General features: G+C 38.2%; 1 protein-coding gene across 1 annotated transcript in view; it reads right to left on the minus strand.

Moving 5' to 3' along the window:
* LOC127431075 (breakpoint cluster region protein-like) overlaps positions 1-21268 on the minus strand; it is a 108842-nt gene that overhangs the window by 33727 nt on the left and 53847 nt on the right. The window contains exons 2-8 of the mRNA XM_051681317.1: positions 18434-18618; positions 14162-14266; positions 13311-13496; positions 8563-8670; positions 7032-7092; positions 6726-6778; positions 5388-5528 (exon numbers count right to left, since the gene is read on the minus strand). Of these exons, the coding sequence (XP_051537277.1) occupies positions 5388-5528; positions 6726-6778; positions 7032-7092; positions 8563-8670; positions 13311-13496; positions 14162-14266; positions 18434-18618 (839 nt within the window). The remainder of the gene's footprint in view (positions 1-5387; positions 5529-6725; positions 6779-7031; positions 7093-8562; positions 8671-13310; positions 13497-14161; positions 14267-18433; positions 18619-21268) is intronic.

Here is a 21268-nt window from a genome sequence, read left to right on the forward strand (position 1 = left end):
GGAGCTTGGCAAGGTAATTAAGGCCTTGCCTACAGGAAAGGCTCCGGGACCAGACAGCTTTGCAGCTGAATTTTTTAGATCTTATGCTACAGAACTGGCTCCACTTTTGCTAGAAGTTTATACGAAATCATTAAAGAATGGAAAACTTCCGCCAACCATGACACAAGCCCGGATCAGTCTGATTCTTAAAAAGGACAAAGGTCCAAACGAGTGTAAGAGTTACTGTCCACTTTCCCTGATCCAGCTAGACGTTAAAATATTGTAAAAAATTTTGGCTAACCGATTAATTTATGACATCTCTTATACATATTGATCAGCTGGGGTTTATTCGGGGCTGTAGCTCTTCTGATAACATTAGGTGTTTTGGAAATATACGGGTTTGGGAATACTTTTATTGGATGGATTAAGTTACTTTATAGACACCCGGTAGCGGCGGTACAAACAAATGGATTAATTTCAGATTATTTTACTCTGGATAGGGGCACCGGGCAGGGTTGCCCTCTTTCCCCATTATTGTTCTGTCTTGCCCTGGAACCATTAGCAGCCGTGATAAGAAAGGAGGATGATTTTCCAGGGGTGGTGGCGGGAGGTATGGCGCATAAGCTTTTGCTTTACGCAGATGATATTTTATTATTAGCCTCCGACCATACTAGATCTATGCCTTGCCTCCAAAGAATTATTAATTCCTTTCCAAGTTCTCAAGATACAGAGTCAATTGGTCTAAATCTGAAGCTTTGTCACTGACAGCGTACTGCCCGGTAACATCTTTTCAGCCGGGCGCCTTCCAGTAACCCAAACAGGGCATTAAGTATTTAGGCGTGTTATTCCCAGCAAATTTGTGTGATTTATTTAGAGTAAATTTTGACCCTTTATTAAAAAGGTTTGAGCGATGTGGGCAGGTGGACAGTTAATTTTATTAAAATGAATTGTATTCCAAAATTCAACTACCTGCAACAATCTCTCCCTGTAGATGTCCCACTCTCTTATTTTAAACAATTTGATAGCATAGCAAAGTCCTTCATTTGGAATGGTAAATGTCCCAGATTACATTTCAGTAAATTGCATAGTTTATTATTATGCATTCTGTCTCAGACATTTGGCTCATTGGTCACTGAGAGAGCCCCTCCCTGGTTTTGTATTGAGTGTTTAATTCAGACATTTTCTTAAATGTTGCTTCGAGCATATGGCTGAACCAAAAATTATGTATTAGTAAGTCCCCTTTCTGCTGGACAGAGTGGATTGTGAGTGAGGTTAGTACGCTCGGTGACTTGTATGAGAGTGGAGTGTTGAGATCCTTTGAAAATATGGTTCAACATTTTTGGATCCCCAGGTCTCAATTCTTTAGGTATTTACAGCTGTGCCACCTGCTTTGTACTATTTTTGGGAGTTTGGCAGATACTCTGGAAGTGGTGATTACTGCTTTTGGAAAGGCCATGAGGCATCAGTGTGAACTGCTAATTCAGAGTCTGGGGGACAGAGCTTCAGCTTCTCTCAAGATATTATGGGAGAAAGATTTAAACTTGGAATTGGGAGTGTGGGCTAGGATTCTAAAAAACAAAGTCTACATCTAGAGATGCAAGGGTGCACCTTATGCAATTTAAGATTTTACATAGATTCTATTGGACCCCCTCTAGATTGTATAGGCTTGGTCTTAAAGACACACCTACCTGCTGATTTTTGGTTGAGGGTTCAAAGTTTTATGAGTGACGTATTGGACACTCAAATGTAATTTTGCCCCAGACTCTGTATTTTAGGCGATGGGGCGGTCATTAATATAGGGGATAAATATATTAAAAATTGGGTCCTAGCCAGTGTTATGATCGGCAGGCAGGTAGTCCTTAGGGGATGGAAGTTGGCTGGAGCACCCTCATTTCAGGAGTAGTGCATAGAGATGGGCAGGGTGGCGGCAGAGATGTCATATAGAAGGCAGGGAAACTGAGTTATTTAATAAGAAATGGGGCAACTATTTGGCATTTTTGGAAGGCTCTCGGGGAGGAGAAGTGGAGAGAGATGTGTAGTTTTAAATGTGTGTGATTTTTATTTTATATATATATATATATATATATATATATATATATATATATATATATATATATATATATACACACATACATACACACACACACACACACTGAACAAAAATATAAACGCAACATGCAATAATTTCAAAGATTTTACAGAGTTACAGTTCATTTAAGGAAATCAGTCAATTGAAATAAATTCATTAGGCCCTAATCTAATCAATGCGTATGGAACATTTCTGGGATCTTTTATTTCAGCTCATGAAACATGGGACCAACCCTTTACATGTTGCGTTTATATTTTTGTTCAGTGTACATATATATAAATATATACACACACACTACCGGTCAAAAGTTTTGAAACACTTACTCATTGTTTATTATAATTTTTTTTTCACATTTTGGAATAACAGTAAAGTCATCAAAACTATGGAATAACACATGGAACTATGGGAATTATGTTGTGACTAAACAAAATCCAAAATAAATCAAAACTGTGTTATATTTTAGCATCTTCAAAGTAGCCACCCTTTGCCTAGATTTTGCAGACATGTACTCTTGACATTTTCTCAACCAACTTCTTGAGGTATCACCCTGGGATGATTTTTAAACAGTATTGAAGGAGTTCCCATCTATATGCTGGGCACTTATTGGCTGCTTTTCTTTATTATTTGGTCCAAGTCATCAATTTCAAAACCTTTTTTTTTTTTTATTAAATTTGTTTTATAATGAAATAAATTAATTTGGTGGCACAATTATATTTTTGTCTACAAAACTAATTTCAAACATTTAAGCATACGCCTTCAGAACAAAATATTTTTAGGATCATGAGAAACATTTCAGTCAAGTGTTTCAAAACTTTTGACCGGTAATTTTTGTGTTTTTGTGTGTATTCTCAAGTTGGACCACAGGGATATTTGTTGAGAGTCAGGATGGGGTTGGAGATTGGGAGGGTGAAAGGGAATTATGGGGTTAAAAGTTGATTCTGTGTATATATGTTTGCTTTTCTGTTTCATGTGTTTGAATAAATAAAAGTGTTAATCAGAAAAAAATAATTAATAATAATTACTTCTATGTTTCCTTTATGTGATTTTTGGAGCTACAAATGTCTGATCACCATTCACTTGCATTGTATAGACAAACAGAGCTGAAATATTCTTCTAAAAATCTTTGTTTGTGTTCTGCTGAAGAAAGAAAGTCATACACATCTGGGATGGCATGAGGGTGAGTAAATAATGAGAGAAATTTTTGGGTGAACCATCCCTATAAAACCTTGGCCGAATGCAGAACAAAGGGAAGGCAAACTAAGGGGCCTTTCAGCCCAAAACCTTCTTGCATGAAAAAAAGCTAAATGTAGAGCAATTAATCGAATAGAACAGCTGTCTTGGTGAAACGCATTCTTTTTAACCTGACACAGTGTGTAAAAATTTCACGTCTGAAAAAACTAAAAAAGAAATACAGCGCAATGGTTGAAGACTTCAGTCTAGTGCATATGTATATAGAAATACAATGCAAAAAAAAGTGCATAGAGACAAAAACTTGTTTGGTGTGATCAGCACTTAAAGCTTGTGTTTTCTTAGACTGGGCTGAAAGACAATAAGCTCCACAACAACACATTGATTTCCATGAGTTTCTTTTATGCACACACTATCAATATTTGATGATCAGCTTTCTGCGTCCACAGGACGCCCGAGGGAGGAAGGAGGGAGGGGTGTAGCGAACAATAACAAACTCCTCCTCTGTGTTTGCTCAATGTGGGAGGAGACTACTCCACACAAGATGCCCCTGATATGAATAATCAATGAGATGTGAGTAAGAGTGAGGTGGCTCATTATGGCAAATTACACACAACCACTGCTCGCCATCAATCATGGCATCAATTCATCTGCCACTCTCCCGAGGCTGGACTGCTGGAATGAAGGGGCGGACAGGACACACACATTGAAAAGAAATGTATCCTCAGGCTCATTTGAGATGAGCAAGCTCTGCACAGAACTGATCGCTGATGATCGGCAGGTGCATATTGGTGAGAAATTTCTGTCCAACTTGATGTGAAGTCATGCTGATGTATGACAAAATCCTATTGCGACAGATTTTCAGAGCGAAGCGCTGCAGTTGCGCTTTACCAACTGCGAAAAATAAAAGCATGATGAGAATCGATTTGCTGACATCACAGCTCAGCTTTCATTGGTTTACAACAACATGGATGCTTTGTTCTTGTCTGAAAAGTTTGTCTCCTAAAGCTGTTTTTTAAAGGGATAGTTCACTTAAAAATAAAAATTGTCATCATTTATTCACCCTCATGTTGTTCAAAACCTATATGACTTTCTTCTCTGGAGCACAAAATGATGTGTCTGAGGCAAGCATTCTGCCTAACATCTCGCTTTGTGCTCTACAGAGTGAGTACTGTAAATGGTGACAGAATTGTTAATTTTGGTAAATTATTCCTTTAATGCGTATGATTATGTCTGAATGCTCTCTTTACTCTGATGGTGCATTCTATGTATAGAATATGCTTTTTTTAATCATATTTCTGAAATTATGTCTGTATTCAACTAAGGATAGAAAAGACTGATGGAAAAAGGTTTTGGCAGACTTGAATATAAGTTCAACATATTTATCTTAATGTAAAAGCAGCAGTATTTCAAATGCACTGAATTCATCAGCAAAAAAGAAAGCACATTCAACACATGATTATGCTAGCGTAGATTTCTATTCCACTCCGAGAAGTGAGAATTGTCCAACTTAACAGCTCTTTTCTGTCTCCTCTCTATCTTAAACAAGCCTTTTAATTCCTGTCTTTTAAGACCAATCTCATGTTAACCCACTCGCTCCCTCTTCTACAGCAAAAGCATATGCTTTCTTAGGGCCTGTGACTAATGACATCATCATGACTCAAGAGTATAATTAAGCAGATATTGAAGAGATGATTAAAAATACTTCCCGCTACATCTTAAATCTAGTCTGAGCTCAAACAACTCATATGCAGCAAAGATTTCAGTAACAAATAGGGGATGTTTTATTTATAGTGTAAATCCTCTTTGGAGATGGAAAGCATATGTTAGTCTGAAATAGAGGGACGGTAATGTAGCCCAAGGATAGGTTGTGTGGAGAGCAGAATGTGGGCTGGCTCAGATGTGGAGCGTTAAGAGATGGATGGAAACGACTGGCCGTATATCCTGATGGGAGTTCACTGGCTGGATTGCTTCAGGGCTCCTGCACTATGGGCGACCTGGAATTTTGACATTTCTGTGCCCTTTAAAAATATGTTTTTGACAAACACTCTCCATCGTAAACAAGATGGAGGAGATATGAGAGTGAGAGAGAGGGATAAGATGGGAGGAAGGGAGCGGTCTTAGCACTCACCTCTCCCTTCTTCACTGTCATTGACTGGCGGCGAGGTGTGCTCTCTTCGTTAATGCTAGACAGGAAGTTCTGCGAGATACGGAGGGCGTCTTGAAGCAGGGGGTAGTCTGGATGACTGGAGGGGGTGTGTTTCAGAAGATCCTGTATAAAACGCACACACAACCCAACATGTATAAACAATTTATTAGAGCAATTTTTAATAAAAAGTTGTACAAAAAAAAAAAAAACTCAGAAAAAAAGGTCATATAATATTTTTTAAATAATAAATTATTTTCCTAAGGTGAACTTATAATGTTAGTAGTTATTTTGTGTAAAAAAAAAAAAAACATTAATTTAGTTTTTTTTAAGACGACTTTACACTCTATCTGACCATATAATTAAAATGGGCACACCTTTTATGTCTATGTAAACACATTTCTAAACACTGTATAGGCTTAACTGACTTATGAATGTATTAAAGGAATAGTTCATTAAAGGAAAATTCTCTCACCATTTACTCACCCTCATGCCATCCCAGATGTTTGATTTTCTTTCTTCTGCTGAACACAAAGGTTTTTTGAAGAATATCTCAGCTCTGTTGAATGGTGGTCAGCACTTTGAAGCTCCAAAAATCACATAAAGGCAGCATAAAAGTTATCCATATGACTCCACTGGTTTAATCCATATCTTAAATCCATATCATAAGCGATATGATAGGTGTGGGTGAGAAACAGCTCAATAATCAAGGCATTTTTACTATACATTTTCTCTTTTGCTTTCACTTCCACATTCTTCATCTTTTGTTTTTTGGTGATTCGCATTTTTCATGCATATCGCCACCTACTGGTCGGGGCTGGTCAAAGGTGGAGATTGTAAATATTGATCTGTTTCTCACCTGCACCAATCATATCACTTCTGAAGATATGGATTTAACCGCTGGAGTAGTCTGGATTGCTTTTATGCTGCCTTTATGTGCTTTTTGGAGCTTCATAGTTCAGGCCATCATTCACTTGCATTGTATTGACCAACACAGCTGAGATATTCTTCTAGAAATCTTAATTTGTGTTCTGCAGAAGAAAGAAAACATCATACACATCTGGGATGGCATGAGGGTGACTAAATGATACATTTTCATTTTTTGGGTGAACTATTATTTTAATGTATTTGTCTACAGAATCCACCATTTTCAAGCTTAGTTTCAATAAATTGTCGTTTTGGTCTCAGGAAGTTTTGAGCTTCAAAATTTAAAGTACTTTTTCATAGTTCAATTAACTTTTTTCAATTATCTCAAAAGATCAAGGAATATTTGGTTTCTCATGATTTTTAAGAAACTATTCTAATGAAGACTAAGTGACTCACATGTAAAACGAGGGTGCTCCTGGTCACTCTGTCCACTGGTTTATAGAGAAGAGCTGGCAGAGACAAGACAGAAGAGAACACACACACACGCATACACAGTGGGTGATTACTCACAAGAGCCACTTCCATACTGCAAGCTCAAATGCTGATGATATGAAACCGTATCTAATCCACCCACTTAAGTGGTTTTATGCAACCGATTTTAAAAAGATGGCACGACATTACATGCTTTGAACAAAATGTTTAAACACACTGTAATTGCTTTTACTACATAAAATATCATTTTTTGATCTTGTTGTTTCTTACTTTCTAGTGAGTATTTGGCTGTCAGGTCTTTGCACTCCTTGGTGCTCCTGACCTTGAGACTCTGCGGAGATATCAGAGACAAACTTGTGATCAATGAACCTGTAAGGTACACAATGACTTTGTCTGCACACTATGACAGGTATGTCTCAACTTTGCGTCTGGAATGTTTTTTCTTAATAAAACAAAATGCATTAATATGTGAAAAAATGCATTAAACATCCATTGTCCAGCACACATTAAAATTGATTTGATAGGCCAGGTTTAAAATGCAAAACTTAATTCAACAACTCAACTCATCTTTATTTATGATGTTCATGGGCTCCCAGGTGCAACATTGGATGGTTACGTTCACACTTTGTCATGAAATAAAATGGCTAATTACACTGCAGCATCACTAGTCTTGTTTTGCCAACCTTACCGCTAATTAGAGCTGAAAACAGAACACAATATTGCAAACACTAAAAGTAAAAACACACATTTACTGTGTATATTCAACTTTCCATTGCATTGTGGCTATTCTCCCTCCTCCGCTCTCAGTGCATAGAAAGAATCCCTTTGGGCTGCTCTATAGTTATGCTGAGAGACTAAAAGAATAAATTAGCCTGTCACATATAATCTAAATATGCTGTAAGTGTAATGTTTCCTATTATAAGCTGTTCACCAGTGGCAGTAATTTCTAGAACCCACTAGAAACCGTCCACCCCCGCTAGCCTGTATTATTATGTGTTACCATTTCATATACGCACCAGTGAGAACAAACAATTATCTTAATGTTCACTTTTGGTTGTGTTAGTACAGAGGAATATCCAAAGTATAAAAGGAAACAGTAGTTGGCATGACAATGGCTAGTAAGGGGAATAAAGTGGGAAGAGGTGGGCATCATGTAGATTTGATTCCTCATAACATTTTGCAAGGCAAAAAATCCCCAGTTGACCTCTGAAGAGGGTTGAGCAGCACTTTTATATCTGCTGTGCTGTTTGGTAATGGTCTCTCTGGTTTGATCTTTCACATTGAGTGACCCCAGGGGGAGCGCTTGCAGGTAAAACCCAGCATAAAAGATGGAAGTTATTAGATTATTGATGGAGGGATGGGAATTGAGTCTATCTGATGGGAATTTAGTATGGAAGTTGATCAGGCAACAATTTCAATTTCTGTTCTAGAACTTACATTTTTTTTTACAATAAACTATAACTTCAGTGTTTAGGAATGGGATTGAAAACCGTATTTACTAACAGGTGTGACTCTCAAATTGTCCTGTTCATACAGCTGTATAACAGCTCACAGGAGGGGAATGAATAGCTGAACTGTGTGTTAACAACATAACTGAGTTTCACACTCAAAAAAAGTATTAAGGGCCAATTTCTGCTGTAATGTGATTGCAGCCTACTGTATGCTAAAGGAGGATATTATTTCTAACCAATCAGAGGCAAGTATTGGTTTGCTTTAGAAAAAAACTAAGGTGGTATGGTGGGTGGAGTTAACCGCACCTGGATTAGAATAACAAGGCCTTGATCACTCCAGTAGGCATTACCTCAGAGATCTCGGCGAACTGCGTGTTTGCTTGACAGCACCTCTCCGCAGTCTCCACAGCAAGTTCATAATTATCCACAAAGGCCCTGTACACTCCAAGCTGGCTTGCCTGCAGGAACAGAAAACATAATGAGTCATTTTCACTTATGAATCTTATTGTCTTTTCATGTTTTGTCTCTCTTTTCTTTAAAACAGTAGGATGCAAACTGTTGACATTCATGAGAGCATCCAAGATGGCAGCTAGAGCATCAATAATGAGTAAGATGCATGCTTAGACTCGCCATGGTGACATGGGACAGACCGAAATGGGTCGGTGTCATCGCCACAGGAGCAGCTGGACCGTTTGACGTGCAAGGCTATAGAGCCTAAAGCGGTTGCCATGGCAGCAGAGGCAAACTCTACGGTGAGCAATTAATGTGCGTGGTTGGCGCTTGTAAAAATCACATTTGGAAATCTGATTTAGCCCATTCAAACTCAATGGCCCTCTGCCAGCATTGAAATCTCTCTCTGGTGTAATGGCCCAATCAATCTCTTAAAATACAAATATACATTAGATGATAATGAGTTTGTGTGGGTGTATGTATGTGTGATAATATGAGAGGCTGGACCTGAGCCAGAGAAAAGTCAACATGATTTTACCCTCTGTGTGTTTGGCAGTTATAATGAACCAGTCTATTTTTAAGTCCACTTATTATGTTGTCAAGGTTTCTTGCACCAAATCAATCAGGATGTAGTTTTACGATGACCATTTTCTGCCATCTTTTTGATGATCCTCTATTTTCGCTACTGCACCTTTAAGATTTTTTATATGTAAAATGACCATACATGTGGTTGGCTATCCCCTTCACATGTGAAGCCAGAAACAACACTCCTAACAAGTTTTTGGATTTGTTGCTGTTTCAGTTACTATTTAAACCTGGTTTTGAGGTGCCAGGTTTGAATGTACCCAAGTGTGAATTTTTTACTTATTATTTATTCAAGATTATATGTATCTGTAAATAATGACTTTTGAATGACTTCAGAAGATTTGGAATATAGCACGCCCCTTGTTTATACTACGTTTATGGTGCTTTTTTTTAAAATCCGATTTGAAACTTGACAGGCCGTGGTCAATGCCTACTTTTGTTATATGGAACAGGTTTGGAAAGACATAAGGCTGGCTAGGTAATGACAGAACTTCCATTTTTTTGGTTTGGCTTTAAACTTTTGGACAGAAATGACAGATATCATTGTACTGACACAGTGTCATCTGTCAGTCTCTCATTTTCTCTCCAAGCCAGCCCACAATCCCAAGTAACCCCATGATTATGGACATTGCTTGGTGGTACTGTATGTCCGGCAATAAATCTTTTCTCCAAATCTGAAGTGATTTTCCCATTGTGCACAATCCTCTCCCTGCTGAGCAGAAACGGATGCCTCAGGCCAGAATCTATCTGCAGCCTGGAGGATGGGTATTTATTCTGTGACAACCTCATTACAGTGCAGAGAGGGATGATGGCCATAATAAAGCAACAACACACACCACCAAGCTTATAATTCCAACCATGGCTAAACTCTGTGAGCAGATACATTAAGCAAAGTTGAATTTTTTCAATGTACAAAAAGCTACTTTAAAGCATACAAAAACGAACAAACATACCTACAGAATGTAGTCAGATAAAATGCCATATGAAATCTGATGCAAACGAAAACAAACTTCATTTTTATTTGTGGCAAAATAAATATGAAATCTACCCTGACTAGGATCAAAGTCACTTTATGGAAAGTCAATTCACTAGGTGGCCATATTGGAAATGTTCCCGGGCACCTATAGAATTTTCTAGGGAGGCAATAGTCATACAAGTACATGTCCAATCTGTTTGAAGGGGTAAAGACCAAAACTGTTTGTCAAGATTACATATTTAAAATCAGAAATAAAATCAGAAAATAATGGTTTCATTTTTTTATTTTTATTTTTTTGGTTAAAATTTTTAGCTCAAATCATTCATTTTTTTTTTTTTTTTTTTTTTACAGCCGATGCCTCTATCTAAAAGGCGATTGGTTCTTTGAACTGGAAGGTGGGACGACCATTCCTACAGCCAGAAAATGTAACTTTACAATGTCTTCATTTATTTTCTATGAGTTTGTCATCTCCTCCCAGTTAAGGCCCCAGTATACTTCATATGAAATCAAAGAAAGAAAAGGTATGACATTATTTTGAACAAAATCCTGCCAAAACAGAGGTGTTTTTGAGTTTGTTTCGGTGGTTCTTAACAGCTTGTCAGAGCGAACTTTCAGGAAAATTTAGTACCATTTGCTAAACAACCTTCATACTGTCATTGGTCCACTTAATTGGTAGGTGTGACCTGGAGCTCCACCTACTTTGAGGCCGACAGCTAATTCTGTTTACATTGTTCAGTCAGTTAGGATCAGTCAACATGGACACACTGGCATGCAGAGTTATCTGAATGATCATTCGCGTAGATACGATTTCCAAGAACATGTCATGTGATTTTTGTTTAATTAGCCTACAAAAGGAATTAAATGTACTCAAATACTGAAATGCCCATTTACTCTGTTGTTTGATGTGCTGCTTCACTAATGTGCTGTCTGCAGCCGAAAGCCATTCACACATCTGCCCAAACTGAGATATGCCTCTAAACATAATTCATTTGTTTGTATTCTGCCCATGAACACTCTTTTATACAGCCATCTTTGCAGTAGTATCAGTGTCATCATAAATTACAATAACAGAATGGCTGCATATTGCATGTTATCGCATTAGCACCATTAATACAAAATGTAAACATTACAAATTACACATTATCTACTGTATTTATATTATTTTAAATCATTGAGTGGTTAAAACAGCTTCTTTAATTGATCTTGTTTGAATTCTACTAATAGAATGAGGTATGCACATTTTAATGTCACATTAGTTAATGTTTTATGTGTAGTCTTGCGCATCATCATATTTAAATGCTCCTCTAAATGCCTCCCCCAACATCATGGCCAGTGTCTATGTTCATAAACAGTGTACCGTTGCTCAACTGTTTCGAACTTCTTTTTTGGCACTGAATGGAAAACGAAAAAGAACTTCACCGTAGGTATACCGGGGCCTTTGTACTGTCAATGCTAGGATAGACAGTCTTCATTCAGGTAACTGTAACTGAACTATTAGGTATGACTCACACACACCATAAAATGTCAGTACAAGTGAGATGTTGTGTGACAAGGCTGTATTGAGAAGTTTGAGATGTATCCAAGCACCACAGACACAAAATCAAAAGTTGATATATCAGCTGGTTGAGACAGCTTGACAGAGACTTCAGCACAGCAATACACACATCCTCTCAGCCTAGACCCATTTCCTCATGATGACATGACCATATGCCAGGCCTAGCTGAAGATGAAAGTGTGTATCTTTGTATCGATTTTAAGTAGGTCACAGATCTGCATTGAAAAGACTGAAATTCCTCTAGACTCTCCAGAGAATTTACTTACGATGTCACCGACAGGCATAAAGCATTTATCGCAAGTGAGAGGGAACATTAACCAATTGGTACAACGTAGCGACTCATCTCCTGATTTGTGTTGCATTTTCTTACTCAACATGAGCTGTCAGGAAGGGAGAAAAGACTGCAGGAGATATTTCTATTACCGAATCTGGCTACGTTCTCACGCAGACACTCTTCCTAAACAGTATCTCCCTCTTTCATACATCTTCCTCTCTCTCCCGCTGCGAGTGATTGTCTTTTTAGGGAGGCTGCCTTCTCAGGCGCTGCCTCGCCTCCTGCCTCTAGATTCTCGTTAGGATAGATTGTGAGGATCGGTGACAAATAGCCTCCGGTCAAAATGACTGCTTGACTGTCTGAAGAAAACAGAACACAACATAGCTACTACAGCTTCCATTAATTAAATGTGGGACAGTGGAATAGGGCAACAATGAAGGGGGAAATGGAAAGATAAATAAATGTGAAATATGACTCCAGTGCATGCTGCATGGACAAAGTGAGGAGGGGTTTATCTGCCCCCCATCAGTCACGTGAGGAAACGTGAGGAAAGAACTTAATGGAAAAGAGAGGGGGAAAAAGAGATAGAGAATACAATCCTCGAATGAGACTATTATTAGCCCTCTCTTCAAGAACAAAGCACACACTGTAGTATCTGTCCAAATGGCTGGGTGAAATAAGGCATCTTTGAGATTGGATTTTGAACGCTACACAGAGTCCCGCAATTTAGACATTCTGTGATTGTGTGGTGTCGCTTTAGGGACATAAATGGTTTATTTACGATTCATAGACTGTGAATAGTCACATTCTAGTAAATGTGATTTGATCAGGATCAAATTCTTCAATAAACAACATGAGAAGCAGTTTCCGATTACACAGATATTAAACAACTTTCCGCATATTTCTGAGTGAAACAGGACATTTAACGAGAATCGATGTAGGGCAGGAAGGGCACCCTATCCGTTGGGAATTGATTGGATCGTGTAAAAAAAAAATCGCATTACATACCAAAATGGAGGCAGGTGGTTGGAAGGGAGGGGTTGAAAAAATAAGAGGCTTGGTGACGTTAATCGAAAATGAAAGTCTTTACAGCAAGTTAAAGATTAAAAAACAACCATTTTTTTTTTTTTAATAATGTGCACTGATAAATGCACAATAAGAACAGGAATGTGTTTTAATAAAGTAAATACGCTTGATTTTGATCACATGTAGACTTTAACATTACACATTAATTTGTTTAGCATTTAATTTTACTTACTTGTTTTTGGAAAAGGTCTCCCACGCGTTGGTGGTGACTCCACTGTTGCACTCTGGGTAAAAGGCCATCGTAGAATTCTTTGTGGATCTCATAGAGCTCAGGCACTTTGAAGAATATTGTCTCGATCTGCTGAACAGTCAGGACAGGCTGGGAAGTGGTGGCCGCTGCTTTCAGGGGCTTCATGGGCTGACAAATGAGCAGGTAGAGGAGCAGGATTAGATGTTTGGAGATGCAAGCGTATTTTTGTAACACAGTTACTTCTAACTTAAGTTTTTGCAGGTTTCTCATGGCAATAATGACAAAATGGACAGGTACAAGGAAAAATATAAGGGATACAAAGTAAATGTAACAATACTGTGTCATTTCATAATAATCACATCCCAAAATCTGGATAAAGTTTGTAAAAATCAGATACCATGTGTTTTATTTTTGTTACAGAAGACTAGATGGATTTGAGCTGGATATGCAAAAAACAAAACATGTTCTTGCTACCTGCGTGAACAAAGCCTTGACACCTGTTTTAGTAGGTCACAGAAAAGACACAAAGTATGAACATTCTCCACCTTCAAAGGACTTGAGAAAGGCCTAGTTGTATGGGTTAAAATTTTATACAAATCTAAGTCAAGAGACACAAGAATGTGTGCCCTTCCATGGGCTCCACGGATTGAGCTGAGAACGAATCATTCTTACAGCCCAACTAACATAGAACAGCACAGCTGCATGATCACTCAGTTTCACACTGGTTTGTTACCCCATACAACAGACCTTTGTCAATTTTCAGACCTAAAAATCTGCAAATTCAAACACACACTGTTAGCAGTTAGAATGAATCAAGCTTGAGGACCTCTCACCAGTAATAGCGCCTCCAAGTGGCTGAGGTAGGTCTCTTCACTGGCCAGGATTCCAGACAACACCCTTTTCCGCATTTCCAAGCCCTTCTCCAGGTCCAACTCTGCCTGTACAATGAGAGAAAGATCTCATACACTTCTGAACTACATGGTAATAAATCATATAACCTTAAATTACATACTGGCAATGTTGGAATGAGCTATAAAATAGCGATTTGGCCTTGGTTCAATAGAGCTGCTCTCTGGCCTTACAATAACTGTCTTAGCTACATGAGAATCATGGGAAATTCATAACACCTTTGAACTGAAAAAGGCCTTTCATGGAGTCTACACTATCCAGCAAGTAAAGTATCAGGATAACATGATGGACCTAGAATCCATCCAGAAGCAAGACATTTATATTTTTTTGTCCTTGTAGCATTTGTGTAGGTGCTGATGAGGGCTAAATGGGCCTGAAATGTTGGTTGCCATGGCCACAGCACAGGCAGTGGAAACCACAGATGTTTGTGATTGTCTCATGAGACTTTCTAGTCCAGATTTCAGAATAAACATCCATCTGCCTCATGACTCTGCTATCAATTCTGTCTATACCAGCTTGTATCAAACTTTAAAAAGGTGAAGTGCATAATTTTTTAGATTTTAAATACCTTTCCCAGATTAATATGCACAACTATGAGACAAAGTATATTTGTGCATATGCAAAGTATAAGACTACAGAGTGACTCAGTCACCATTCACTTCTATTATATGGAAAAAAGATGCAACAAAGTGAATGGTGACTGAGATAAACATACTGCCTAACATCACCTTTCAGTTTTGGTGAACTATCCCTTTAACCCAAAGAATCTGTGATGTTCTCTGGACCACACTACATACTTTTCTTCTGATGAAGCAGCTCACATCTCACAACCTGATATTTGAAGTGAAACCCTACCTGGTGACAGTAAATCCTGCCACTAAAATCTGCAGCAGGGCATAAGGTGGAAATCAAGGGTTTATTCATGAACTCTTGGGCACTAGACATCTCTCCCCGGGGAGACCCTGTATCTCTCTTTTATTCATTCACATATTTATTAATGAAAGCCTGTCATCGTTTCAGTGTATGAGAATGATTTGAGCTCATCTCTGCCGCTTAAACAATAATGCTCACTTATTGAGAACGTGAGGATGAGAAAAATCTATTTTCATATTCACACAGAAAGCACAAATGACAAATGGCTCTGAAGGAAATCAAGGAAACTACAAACCTTCAGTGAAACAGAAAAAACGTTAAGGACAGACAGTATGTCAATAACAATTAGTTATATTATTCAATATAATTAGGGCTGGTAAATTTAACGCGTTAATGTCTGCAATTACTGTTTTTGTTTAACATGTTAATGCAGTATCCGTTTTTGTACTTTCAGGAACTTCAAGCGATAGCAGAAAGGTGTCCCAAGTTGTTCCAGACAGGCTACTCTATCTTACAGGCTCCGATTAGGGTGGGGGTGGAGTTAGGGTATCTGTTGCCTGACAGGAACAAACTTCACTAATGTGTTTCCCAACTTTCTGTGGCTAAAATCGGTATTTTACATTTCAGGAGGTACACGATCGACTAAACTGCACATCATAGCTCAGAAACTGATTGTGTGGAGCAGTGCGCTTATTCATTATAAGTGACGCATGTCCGGGTATTGAAAACACAGGAGCGGATTTACTGAACGGAGAATGGAGACTTCACTTGCAAGCGGTGAACCAGGCATGCAAGAGATACGGGCAAGCTGTCATTTCTCTTCGCATCACCCGAAAATTCATCTGAACCACTGTCAAAAGCGAAACCACCCAACGTGTGCGCTACAGAGACTAAGAGGGACCTAGCCATTCAGAAAATAATAATTTTGAGATTTTAAACTTCAATTCAATATGCTTTATATCTGTAGGTATAGTGTTTAAAAATGCAATTTCAATGTACTGTACACTTAAGTTTCTCTTGCCACTAAGGTTTGATATGAAACAAATCTGCCCATTTGATCCTATTATTAAAAACGTCACTGGAAAACACCAGAAGATTTTGGCCAAAATGTATTTACCCATGTCCATTGATTTTATGGCATATATACATATATCAAAGATTAATACCTGTAAAAACATGTCTAATAAACTCTATCTGCAAAATAAAATAAAAAAAAATTATAACAAAATATACTGGAGTTAATGTGTCCCTATAGAGAAATGTTATTATGTTACAAATGATTTTATTCAGTAATGCATTTAGCATGTGTTCTTTACATTATAAAGAGAAATAAAATTGTATTAGGGAGGATAAAGTTATGAAATAAGCTACAGTATGGGAAGTTGCCCCACTTTTCTCATATTGTATTGTACTCTGAAATGCTTCCTAATAAACAATAAAAACTGAATCGTATTATAATAACTATAACCGTATTATCTTTATAATGTTGCATCTTCACACCAATTGCTTATTGAGAAAATCCTGGATCATTACCTAAGTGTCTCCTATTGAGAAATGGCTAATGTGTGTGTGAGAGCCAGCCATGGCCAGCATGACTCTTCATAAATGTGCAGACACATGGTGACTCATAGAAAAATATCTTACTCATTGAAATCTTATCTGGTCTATTGTTTGAGGCTAAACAAGGTAAGGAAAGGTGTCTGAAACGGTATATAACACCTACTTAAATTATTAATTAATAAATAAATGAATAAAGGGTGACCATCTATACATTGGCTTGTTACTGTGGGCTCATGTCTCTGTAGTGTTAATTCAGTGACCTCAGGTTTACCTGCAGCTCAATGCAAGATGTTTACACAGCAAAACCTTCTCTGAATCTGTCCATATTACAAATTCTGCTGTGTGTATGTTGGGTAAAAATGTTTTGAGCAAGTAGGTGTGTGCGTGTGTTACTGGAGGGAGGGCGCATGAGTGTAGGCTGCAGGTGAGTATCTACTCTGTGTTGATTAAAATCTATGTGGGAGCTGGAGCCTGGGTAGCTCAGCAAGTAAAGACACTGACTACCACCCCTGGAGTCATGAGTTCAAATCCAGGGCATGCTGAGTGACTCCAGCCAGGTCTCCTAAGCAACCAAATTAGCCCGGTTGCTAGGGAGGGTAGAGTCACATGGGGTAACCTCCTCATGGTCACTATAATGTGGTTCTCGCGGTGAGTTGTGCGTGGATGCCGCGGAGAATAGCGTGAAGCCTCCACACGCGCTGTCTTCGTGGTAAGGGGCACAACAAGCCACGTGATAAGATGCACGGATTGACGGTCTCAGACGTGGAGGTAACTGAAATTCGTCCTCTGCCACCTGGATTGTGGCGAGTCACTACACCACCACGAGGACTTAGAGCGCATTGGGAATTGGGCATTCCAAATTGGGGAGAAAAGGGGAGAAAATCAAAAAAAAAAAATCTATATGGGAGCTAAACACAGGGGTCAAAAGGGCTCTAAAAAACCTGGCAAGAGCGGGGAAAAAACTACTTGCCTCTGGGCATCGTATTGGCGAGGGAGAGATATCAATCAATTTTGACAGCCAATGGCTGTGTCAATAAAGTGAGAAAGCTCTGTTTTATAATCGGTGAATTGGTATGGCTACTATGTAGTTATGATGATGAAGATGCTTTTACTAAAGCTCTGAAATATAAGCTATCATAATTTATACCATGGTTGATAACAGTGGCATCTAAAAAGCATACATTTCGGTCATGCTTAACTACGTGCAATGCAAGATGTGAGTTTTTTTCTGCACTTTGCTAATGTTTATGATATTTACTAAGCTGTGCTAAGCACTAAAGCTTCTATTAGAATTGTAATTTGCAGACACAGCATTTTTTGTAATATGCAAGCTTTGAAAACGGTCACATTTCACAGTTGATTACTGATTTTGTAATGAGTACCACTGAGGATATAAATACATGAGCGTTTACTAGTAAAATGCTTTATAATCTGCATTAAAGATCTTTTATAATGGATTCCTCTTTTCACCCAGGGGTCCGTAAAAGTCTTGCATATACAGTATGTGGGCAAAAATATAAATCACATAGGATTTTCTTTACAAATATTCTTTATATTCAAAATGTATTTTACATTTATTTCTAAATCTATTATATAATTTAATAATATCTGTTAATATGATGAGAATGTTATTATAAAGTGTTACTGATAAAATCAAGTAAAACTGTAAATTAGTCATTTATAAAATGCCAACAAAAATCAACAAAAATAAAATTGTCATTCTCTGCTTAGTAGGTTGATTGGCTTAAGTGATGGAGACTTACAGACTTGGAGGACTCAATTGAGCCAGAGGAGAGGGTGTCACGACTGCTGCGGCTCTTAGAGCTGAGGTGAGGGGAGGAGGAGGGGGAGTCATCGATGTAGGGCAGGATGTCATGGTGTCGTCGCTGCTCCTCCGCCCGGTCAGCATCGTAACCGTAATTGGGAGGCGTGCCCATAAATGGACCATCTGTGTCCAAACAGCAGGAAAAAGAGGGATGAAATCTTCCTTAAAAACAGTCAACAAAACAATGTGGAGGAATTGCATCACAGAATGCATTGCATCTAGCATTCCTCTGTAGTGATTTGTACTGATATAAATGATTGATACCGGATTATTTAGAAAAATAGAGAACAGCACTGTTACTTTTGTTTACTGGCCCCATTTCTAACTGAAGTTGTCATCAGGTTTCAAACACACAGTGTTCAAATGATTCAGGTTAAAGCAGTTGACTAAGGTTAGCCTACTGAGCTACAATGAGATTATGTCTCTGGAGTGGGACTTATGTCTTGGTATTAATTCAGACAGGCAAGAAATTTCTGCAGACATTAAGATGATGCATTAAGTCAAGGTTAAAAGAGTTTCCCCCTCCACAGAAAGAAAAAAGTGAAAGACAGGAACCCAAAGATTCCTCTTCCCAGACTGGTTTGGTCATTAGGTTGCTGAAAGCCTCACTGGAGGATCTTATATTTCTTCAACTCAAAGCTCTCAGTTAAAACTTACCGTTGGGCCTCATATAAGACAGGCACATCTGCAACCCTCTGGGATAAATATGAAACATTAAATTATCACCAAAACATTCTCGTTCTAAAAGGTGACACAAAAAACACTTGCCAGTTTTGAAGGACAGACAATTCCAAGTAACTGCTGATGAAACCCTTCATTCGTTTGGGAATTGTTTTCTTTTTAGACTGGTGGAAAAATGTAAACCTGGCTAAATGTGGCCATGGCAACAGCCAGTGATTGTTCCACAACAGAGGATGGGTGATTGGATTGATGCACGTCAGTCTACAGCTAATGCAAGTTGTGGAAAACTAAATTGCACAGCCAATGAAGGCATTTAACTATTCACAAGCTACTCTAATATTTACATACATGGAAATACACATAGGCTTTGTTCACACTGCAGGAAAAATCAGATTTTCCCTGAAATGACAGTTGAAACTGCAAGTTATATGTGGCCAGATCAGACTTTTTCTGTTCAGACTAGTCACTTATGCTATCATGTCCACATTAGTTGTCATAGTAACACAGCAAACTTGCATATATTCACCATGCATGAGATTTTTGCAATGGAAGTTTTACCATTAATTATGCTTTTCATGAGGGCAGTATCCAAATATGAACATTCTTCACAGACAACGGCTTAAAATGGGAGGTGGCGGCATATGCAACGTTTGTTGCTGCTAGTGTTGTTGCTGCCCATTTTAGCGGGGACGTCCTGTATTTTGGCCGAAATTATGACATCCCATACAGGAAGCCTTTTATGTTGGGGTCCTGTATTTTAGCAGAGAGCGAAACATCCCATATTGAAGGCTTTGTGTTCCGTATTAAAGCATAAAAAGGTCGGATGGTGAGACGAAACGCTCAAAATGCTCAAGCGTCCCGTATTTGCGTGACATTCAATACTTTATGGCGATGAAATCCGATCTGACCATTCAGAATGAGACACATTAAGAAAAATCTGATTTTAATCTGATTCCAAACCACCTACGAATGTGGTTTGGATGAGGCTTGTAAAAATAGGACTTAATGTGTTTTTGTCCTGTTCAGAAAAAAAAAAACCTAAACGGATTTGAGTGACAGCATCCAAAAAAATCAGATTTTTTTTCTGCCTGTGTGAACGTAGCCATATAGTAGTTTGGAAAGCAAGTGTATGGCCTGTGTAGGCAATAGAGCATAAAATAAATTGAACTTCATAATGAAATAATCAGATTTCCTCCCACAAACAAATTCAAACTCACTACTGATGACAAAAAACGTTCACACCCTCTGCTGTGGATTTTCTGGGAATGTTTATCTGCCAAGCAGCATATGAAAAACAATGCTGCATATACCCCATCTCAAACTATTTAAAAAAGCATTTTGATATTTCTTTTAGAATTACTATGCAATCTTAATGACTTGAGAGACTACATGGAACATTTGTACTTACAAAAATTAATTGGTCACTGCAGAACCATTTAAAATGATATCAACTTTCCATTATACATTCATATAAATTTTAACCTAATATGTTGATTTGATTAAAAACAAAGTTTATTGAAATGTCATGCGTCAACTATCCACATGCATGTTTAAGTTACTGTAAACATGGTCACATCTATCAGCAGAATGACCTTGATTGTGTATACATACAGTGTACATTTGGGTGTATGATGCCATATGAGTGTGATACAGCACTAGCTGACTCTGAGTCATGCTGCTTTGTCATCCCTTTAGCTCTCATTCTCCCACTCTCTCTCTCTTCTTCATCTATTTCCTCCACTCTATCTCTCCTACTTTCCCCTGGCTTCCTGCAGATGTCCGCTGTTCTTTGGCCGAAGGAGCAGCATGCCATTAACATCTGGAATCATCATCATTATAAACAATTCTTGAATTCAAGAAGCACTTCCATTCTCTTACAGAAACCTAGACATGTTTGTACAGTCATCCACAAAATCGACTTTTGATGATTAACCATCCAAGCATCCTGTGAATTCCTGACAATTTATGGGGAATTAATCCCAGTATCTCCTTTTCCGGTGTGTTAAAATGGGGTTATTCCCTGCAGGAAAAGAACCGATTGAAACCTACAGCAGGGCATCCCTCAGTGGCCAACAGATTTTATGTGAAAGGG

Source organism: Myxocyprinus asiaticus, chromosome 40 (genome assembly GCF_019703515.2).
Source record: "Myxocyprinus asiaticus isolate MX2 ecotype Aquarium Trade chromosome 40, UBuf_Myxa_2, whole genome shotgun sequence".
Taxonomy (NCBI): Eukaryota; Metazoa; Chordata; class Actinopteri; order Cypriniformes; family Catostomidae; genus Myxocyprinus; species Myxocyprinus asiaticus.